General features: G+C 52.6%; 1 protein-coding gene across 1 annotated transcript; it reads left to right on the forward strand.

Moving 5' to 3' along the window:
- Window positions 1-210: 210 nt before the first annotated feature.
- On the forward strand, window positions 211-2755 carry LOC123052422 (NAC transcription factor NAM-B2). The gene is made up of 3 exons (XM_044475592.1): window positions 211-754; window positions 950-1269; window positions 1387-2755. The coding sequence occupies exons 1-3, from the start codon at window positions 523-525 to the stop codon at window positions 2032-2034; spliced, it is 1200 nt and encodes a 399-aa protein (XP_044331527.1). The 5' UTR covers window positions 211-522; the 3' UTR covers window positions 2035-2755.
- Window positions 2756-8861: the final 6106 nt, after the last annotated feature.

An 8861-nucleotide genomic window follows, 5' to 3' on the forward strand; every position in this document is an offset into this window, starting at 1 on the left:
TAACTAGCGGAATACTCTCTCTTTTTTTCTCACAAAAAAAAGTAAGAGTAGCGGAACGGGTGGCCGTGGTCGCGCGCGCGCCGTCCGGTGGCGATCTGACACGCGGTACGAGCGGCGGCCGGCATACGTGTCCAGCGGTGACGGGCCCTTGGCCCCGGGTTCGGTACAACGGAGCCGTATTTCTCGGGCCAATGCCTTCCGCACCTTCCACACTGCCCCCGCCGATGGCCTGCATCTCCCCTGCTCTCCTCGCCACGGTTTCACGCTCGCACAGCCGCCCCCAAACCACCAGGATTTCCACCGCAGATCACTCGCCCGCCTGCTCGCCTCTCCTCTCCTCATCTCTCCTCCCAACCGTCGCCGTAACAAATCCCAGCCCGCTCCTTCACACCCACCAGCTAGAAGCTTTGGCAGTTGAGCTAGGCACCACAGTCCACAGACGTGCTGTGCTGCTGCGTGCATATATATACTCTGGTGGCATCATCTGGTGTGTTTGTTGGTAGCTAGCTAGGGGACGGTCTGATGAGATCCATGGGCAGCTCGGACTCATCTTCCGGCTCCGCACCACCGCGGCATCAGCCGCCGCCTCCGCAGCAGGGCTCGGCGCCGGAGCTCCCGCCGGGCTTCCGGTTCCACCCGACGGACGAGGAGCTGGTCGTGCACTACCTCAAGAAGAAGGCCGCCAAGGTGCCGCTCCCCGTCACCATCATCGCCGAGGTGGATCTCTACAAGTTCGACCCATGGGAGCTGCCCGGTATGTGTATCTCACCTCGTCGTGCTTATCAAGCGCCGTAAATTTCCGGTGCAATTATTAAATAATCGAACCATCCATCATGCTTATACTACTGTGCAAGAAGTATTTTTATATTCTTTCAGTACACATGTATGTAGATGGTTTATGTATGTGATCCTGTCGTGCTTGTTCATGCGCTCGCTCGGGATCGATCAGAGAAGGCGACCTTCGGGGAGCAGGAGTGGTACTTCTTCAGCCCGCGCGACCGCAAGTACCCCAACGGCGCGCGGCCCAACAGGGCGGCGACGTCGGGGTACTGGAAGGCCACCGGCACCGACAAGCCTATCATGGCCTCCGGCTGCGGCCGGGAGAAGGTCGGCGTCAAGAAGGCGCTCGTCTTCTACCGCGGGAAGCCGCCCAAGGGCCTCAAAACCAACTGGATCATGCACGAGTACCGCCTCACCGACGCGTCTAGCTCCGCCACCACCAGCCGACCGCCGCCTGTCACCGGCGGGAGCAGGGCTGCCTCTCTCAGGGTACGTGTCGATCGATCGCGCGGTCTAGCAGTAACCAATCGTGTTTAATTACTTTACTCTAGAGCTTAGGGTATTGTGGTTGATCAAGTTAATTAGTGTACGTCGTCGTCTTATCAGTTGGACGACTGGGTGCTGTGCCGCATATACAAGAAGATCAACAAGGCCGCCGCCGGGGATCAGCAGAGGAGCATGGAGTGCGAGGACTCCGTGGAGGACGCCGTCACCGCATACCCGCCCTATGCCACGGCGGGCATGACCGGTGCAGGGGCGCATGGCAGCAACTACGATTCACTGCTCCATCACCAGGACAGCCACGAGGACAACTTCCTGGACGGCCTGCTCACAGCAGAGGACGCCGGCCTCTCGGCGGGCGCCACCTCGCTGAGCCACCTAGCCGCGGCGGCGAGGGCGAGCCCGGCTCCGACCAAACAGTTCCTGGCCCCGTCGTCTTCAACCCCGTTCAACTGGCTCGATGCGTCAACCGTTGGCATCCTCCCACAGGCAAGGAATTTTCCTGGGTTTAACAGGAGCAGAAATGTCGGCAACATGTCGCTGTCGTCGACGGCCGACATGGCGGTGGACAACGGCGGCGGCAATGCGATAAACGCCATGCCTCCATTTATGAATCATCTTCCCGTGCAAGACGGGACCTACCATCAACAACATGTCATCCTCGGCGCCCCGCTCGCGCCAGAAGCCACTGCCGCCGCCACCTCTGCCTTCCAGCACCCCGTCCAAATATCCGGCGTGAACTGGAATCCCTGAACAAATGATATGAACACCGCATATGCGCATGCACGCATGCATTGCTAGCCAGTAGTTGTTGCAGCTAGTTAGTGGTAGTCGCATTCAGTGAGCACTGAGTAGTTGCATTGCATGCACATCACCATTGCATGGATATATGTGGCTGCATTGCACCATGAGCACGTACTTATGCGAACTTGCTAGCCATATACACAGCTAGGAATATTTTCGAAGTAAAAAAAAGTCAGAACATATATAGTATGATATCAGCTTCATATGCATATATATTGTAGAGAGCATATAGTAAATATATATGCAGCTGATTACAATCCCCAGTCAGATAGTATAATTTTTGGCCATATACCTAGCTAGGAGTATTTTCGAACTAAAAAACGAGTCACAACATAGTTGGATATTAGTTTCATATGCACATATATACATTGTAGTGCATATAGTAAATAGTAAATATATATGCAGTTGATTACAATCCCCAGTCAGATATTATTTTTGGCCGGGTCTATTCCATCATATACTCCACAATTATATCTGACTCTGCGAAGTAAATATATATGCAGTTGATTACAATATATAAATAGGCTTGCATGTAAATAGGGCATGCATGATAAATGCATGCACGTGTATGATTGATCACATATTTAATGATATTTTTATATTTGAATTAAGATTTCTGAGTTACTTCCTCTGTAAACTAATATAAGATATTTTAGATTCAGGGACCAGATCTCCAAGATCTTATATTAGTTTACTAGTATCTTACCGTGCTTAGTTTTTTTATGCGCCAATCTTTTATATATAAATACAAGTTTATATACAAATATGTTTGGAAAATATGCTATTATCTCCTTGAAGTTACACTCCCTCTGTTCCTTTATGTAAGGTGTATTATTTTTGCCACGGTGAGCAAGACACATAATTATAGACAAGTTAGGATGAAATTACTCTTGGCAAATTTGTTGGTTAGTGTAAAGTAAATCAGTTAGTCTAGGAAAGTAAGAGATACATGCAGTGGACAGAGAGATACTTTCCTTCTTTTGCTACAAGAAGATACACAGACAATCGAGAGAGATACTTTCCTTCCTTCTGAAAGGCCAACAAGGGAATTATGAGAAATTAGAAGAAATGCACCTTATATTCTTGAATTTTATCAAAAAATAAATACAACTTATATAAAGGAACGGAGGGAGTATTTCCAAGGAAAACATCGTCTTGGACCATCAACTAAGGGCATCTCCAACAACGACCCACAAATTTCCTCCCTCATCTGTCCACGGATAAGGTGGGATCGGTCCTGGACACGAATGCGAGAGGCCGCCGTGCCTGCATACATTTCAAACACTTTCTCAACAAACCAGATGAAATTCATACAAACACGGCCGGATTTCATATAAACATGACAGATTTCATACAAACTGGACGAAAACGTTTATATTTTGAACATATTTGTAACTAAAAATATATCGGACTAAGATATAACTAGTCTACGGCCGACGCCGGTGGATATCCATTCTGACAACATGGATAGCCTTGACTAGTCTACTGCCGACTGCAGCGGATCTCCATTGTTGTCCCCATGTCCGACAATCGTGACCCCCGAAGGTATATGTTTCAACGCAAAGGGTGGCTCGCTTCCCCACCGCTCATCGGAGTGGAACCACCGGTCGATGCTTCAGCCGGAAGGGAAGGGTCTCTACGCTGCACGGATCAAAGTTGGTTTTTGGGTAAGGGGATGACAGTCGCCTGCGAGAGGACAAGACACCGGTTGTGTACGCCGGCGTCGCCTCGACAGTAGTCTTCATGGGGCCCAAGCGGCGACGGCCTCTCGTGTTCTACTTCTCCTCGATGATAGCGACAACTGCAGATGTCCTGGGCACCACCTCATCGATATCCGTGTAGCCGGCATCTTCTATGCCGACAGGACGCAGTTATACGCGCGTTGATGACGGATGGTGCGGTCGCAGGCACGGGAGGCGCCGTACGACACATCGTCATCCGGGGCAGCGACGATTCTAGTTCCACCGTGCTCCCCCCGTGCCGGCCTGGAGCAACATGCCACTCCTCCATGAGCTGGCTTGGAGCTATGAGTTGCTGAACCGTGCGTCGGCCTAGGGCAGAAACTTGCTCTATCGGGCTAGGCAAGGGAGGTGGAGCCGCGAGCTGCCTCGCTCAAATCCAGTGGGCTTGGCGAGCCACCTAGTCGGCTTTTATGTCAAAGAACTACTCTTCCTCCTCGTTGGATGCCATCGAAAGGGTGGAGAAAATGACGGAAGGAGGAGATGGGGAGCGACAAAGTGGTGCGATTCTTGCCGGCGTCTGGCCTCCTTTAAATAGCGGGAGAATAGGAGGAGCATGCCCGGAGTTCTTTTTAATGTCCGCCCGCTCGTGAACGAACGTCTGCCGAAGTAGGTTTCTCGGCTTCCACGTAGTAATGGAGGAGTTTGAATGCGGCGAGGAGGCGTGTTTAGCCGGGCATGCAGCGGGCGACGCCGTCGGCCGACGCGCCGCTTCAATGACGGATCCAATGAGAGGTTGCGTCCGCCCTTAGCCGTCTTCAATGTGCAGCGGCGCGCTCTAGAGCGGCATGAATGCGGGCAGCTAGCGCCGGGTGGGAAAGCACGTGTCGGTGTACTAAAGTTTGGGCTCTTTAGCACCCCATACTTGTGCACGGGCAGTGGTAGCCACACCCGCAGCAAGGCCTGAAGGTGGGCGACCTAAAACAAGATACAAGACAAAGAAGAAGCAGCTGAACTAGAGTCTCAAAGACAGAGGATGAGCTGGACCCCCGGCAAGATCCTTGCCGGGGCGGCTTGCGAGACCCCGGCAAGATCCTTGCCAGGACGACTTACAGAGCACTAACAAGAGCACCACCCTTGAGGTTGAGAGCTCTGACATCATCGACAACGTTAAAGCCAAGATCCAGGGGCGCGTGCGTAGAGGCGTGCAGATCTTTGTGAAGGCCTGAAGACGAGGCTCCAACAAGATCCTTGCCGGGGACGTCCGCGAAGCCCCGGCAGGATCCTTGTCGGGGACATCGGCAAGACAGTGGCAAGACTCTGCCATCTCATCACCGCTCCAGCGCAGCGGCCGGCCCGCCAGCCTGGCAAGCACCTGCGTGGTGGCATGGAGGTCTTCGTGAAGACCCTGCCACCTCTCCAGCGCGGCAGCTGGCCAGCCAACTTGGCATTGCATGCCTCACCGGCGTGGATGCTTGTCAAGACGGGGCGAGGCGGCAATGGACGGGACGGGCTCTCCTCCCGTCCCCGATAAAGCTAGAGGGCACGTAAACAGCGCATTTATGGCGTTTGTCCTAAGACACCGGTGATAAACATAGACACTATAGCAACTTTACACCTCCTGTGTACCACTGTGGCAGCCCCTTGGACACATAAAAGGAGGCCCACGGCGTACTGGAGGAGGATTCGAACTTTTGAACCTCTCGGCCCAGCTTGCATGGGAGCAGCTAGCTGAAGCTCAAGAACACAGAATACACAACCAAGCAGGACTAGGGTTTTACGCTTCTCAGTGGCCCGAACCTGGGTAAAAATCCGTCGTGTTGATCATTAGATCTGCTCTTTGCACCACCCCTCTTTCCTACCGAACCGTAGAAGGGATCCACGTGACCCCGTAGGTGTCGTTGACGCCGACATCTTTGGCGCGCCAGGTAGGGGAATGGGCGAAGGGCCTAATCCTACTTTGCCCCTACCTCCGCCAAGGGCGTAAGCGTAGTCATGGTATGAAGCGGGAAGATGGCGAGGCTTGTTGCCGGGTGACGTTGTTTATTAAAACATAACAAGGGCTCGCTCCTTGGTGTGGGCCTCGCTCACGCACAAAAGAACCCGGCAACCACCCTTTTTCTTCATTAATACGTTGATTAAAAAGTACAATTCATACGAAATATAAGCGCGAGCAAGGGGTTACAAAGTTTAAATTTGACAAGTGCCCGCGGGCTTAAGATAAAAAGAAGGTAAGGTGCCCGTAATCCCTTTCTTGTCCCTCTCCCCAGGAAGTGGATCAAGATAGCGGGAGGGCAAAAGGAGTGCCTAGGCGAGGTACACGTGGTAGAAGACACCAAGAGAACACCCCGGCATCCGTCCAGAAGAAGGCTGGTGATGACGGTGCCGGGAGAGAAGCCGAAAGATGAGGCAGCGGGCCAGCAATACGCGATGAAGGCGTTGATGCCATCGTACTCCGACTTGACGGCCCGCCACCCGCCTTCTTCTTCTTCTCCGGCCTTCCGGCACCGGCCGCTAGAAGCGGCAGCCCCGAGAAGTTCAAGGAGCTGGCTTGAGAAACCTCCACAAAGAACCATCCCCGGCCAAATCGCTCTGCCGAGGAGAAGACCAGGTGCAAATGATGGTGCTCCCGGCGTCGCCCGGGGACGGTGCGTCCGACGTATAGTCGGACCTGTCCCCGTCGTCCTCCCCACCGGTCTCCTCCTCGCTATCCCTCGAGGAGGAGCTCTCGTCGTTGGTCGAGCTCTCCGTGCAGCACCCTAGCTGGATCCCCGAGTGCCCAAAAACCTTGATGGAGAGCAGGTCAGCCTCCACCAATTTGAAGTGGTGGACGTGCCCCTTCATCAGGCAGTGGGCGCGTGCGAAGGTTTTCCAACCACGACGAAGAAGCATTACATGAGGGACAGGGAACTTTACGTTCGCCCACATGTCGTCATTGCAACATCCCTTCATGTGAAGCCTCAACCTCGATGGCCGGTCAACCTCCAGCACCCTCGCGAATGCCGCGGGAAGGAGAAGACGGCTACGCGGCGGCTCGTGCAGCCACAGGATGAACTCCAACGCCGTGTCTCCGACATGGCCGCTTGACGAAGCGGGAGGAGGCGGCGGCGCCGTAGGTGCTCCCCTTCCGTGCCCTCTTCTGCCTCGACCACCTCGCCGACCGCGACCCCATCCAGTGCCTCTGTCTTGAGCATCTGGCTCTTCCTTAACTGCCGCAGCTCTCTGGCGAGAGGAAGATCTAGTCGCCTCCGCAGAGGGATGGCCGCGGCCGTGCCCTCTCGGCATGATGGTGGATGGAGGATAGAGAAGAAGATAAGACGCAAGGGGATGCCCCTCCTTCCTCCTCCCAACTCCCCTTTTATAGCCAGGCAGGAAGAGCTGGGGGTTGGCGCTATGCCTTCCCACAAGGGCCCTTTCCAATCCGGCTCATTAAAGTCGTTGCCAACGAGCGGGGTCATCGACCGCCCTCCCCGCGCCAATCAAAGGCGCATGGGTATCTGCCATGGCACGCCTTCCTGTATCCCGCGCGTCCGCCACCTACCCCGCACCATGCATGCAGTGTACATGGCGAAAAAGGCAGGCGTAGTGGGAAGCGTGGAACGGCGATTACCACCCCGTGAATAAAGGCTATTCGTGGGCCGTTGCAAGCACGACATACGAGAAGATTATAGCAGTTATTCCCCAGCCACGCGTGCCCGCTGCTACCTCTTGAGCATGCGTTGGTTTTCCCTTCAAGAGGAAAGGGTGATGTAGCAAAGTAGCGTAAGTATTTCCCTCAGTTTTTGAGAACCAAGGTATCAATCCAGTAGGAGGTTACACGCAAGTCGCCTCGTACCTACACAAACAAATAAGAACCTTGCAACCAACGCGATAAAGGGGTTGTCATCCCTTCACGACCACTTGCAAAAGTTACATCTGATAGCGATAATAAGATAAATATTTTTGGTATTTTTATGATATAGATTGGAAGGTAAAGATTGCAAAATAAAAGACGGAAGGAATAGTAAATTGATAGGAAAATAATATGATGGAAGATAGACCCGGGGGCCATAGGTTTCACTAGTGGCTTCTCTCAAGATAGCATAATTTATGGTGGGTAAACGAATTACTGTCGAGCAATTGATAGAAAAGCGCATAGTTATGAGAATATCTAGGCATGATCATGTACATAGGCATCACTTCCGCGACAAGTAGACCGAAACGATTCTGCATCTACTACTATTACTCCACATATCGACCGCTATCCAGCATGCATCTAGAGTATTAAGTTCATAAGAACAGAGTAACGCATTAGGCAAGATGACATGTTGTAGAGGGATAAACTCAAGCAATATGATATAAACCCCATCTTTTTATCCTCGATGGCAACAATACAATACGTGCCTTGTTGCCCCTGCTGTCACTGGGAAAGGACATCGCAAGATTGAACCCAAAGCTAAGCACTTCTCCCATTCCAAGAAAGATCAATCTAGTAGGCCAAACCAAACTGATAATTTGAAGGGACTTGCAAAGATAATTAATCATGCATAAAAGAATTCAGAGAAGAATCAACTATTGTTCATAGATAAACTTGATCATAAACCCACAATTCATCGGATCTCGACAAACACACCGCAAAAAGAATTACATCAAATAGATCTCCAAGAAGATCGAGGAGAACTTTGTATTGAGATCCAAAGAGAGAGAAGAAGCCATCTAGCTAATACCTATGGACCCGAAGGTATGTGGTAAACTACCCACACATCATCGGAGAGGCCATGGTGTTGATGTAGAAGCCCTCCGTGATCGATTCCCCCTCCGGCGGAGCGCCGGAAAAGGCCCCAAGATGGGATCTCACGGGTACAGAAGGTTGCGGTGGTGGAAATAGGGCTTCATGGTGCTCCTGGATGTTTTCAGGGTATATGGGTATATATAGGAGGAAGAAGTAGGTCGGTGGAGCTGCGAGGGGCCCACGAGGGTGGGGGCACGCCTACCCCCCTGGGCACGCCCTCCTGCCTCATGGCCTCCTTGCTTCTTTCTTGACGTCCACTCCAAGTCTCCTAGATCACGTTTGTTCCAAAAATAACTCCCCCGAAGGTTTCATTCCGTTTGGACTCT

This window comes from Triticum aestivum, chromosome 2D (genome assembly GCF_018294505.1).
Source record: "Triticum aestivum cultivar Chinese Spring chromosome 2D, IWGSC CS RefSeq v2.1, whole genome shotgun sequence".
Classification (NCBI taxonomy): Eukaryota; Viridiplantae; Streptophyta; class Magnoliopsida; order Poales; family Poaceae; genus Triticum; species Triticum aestivum.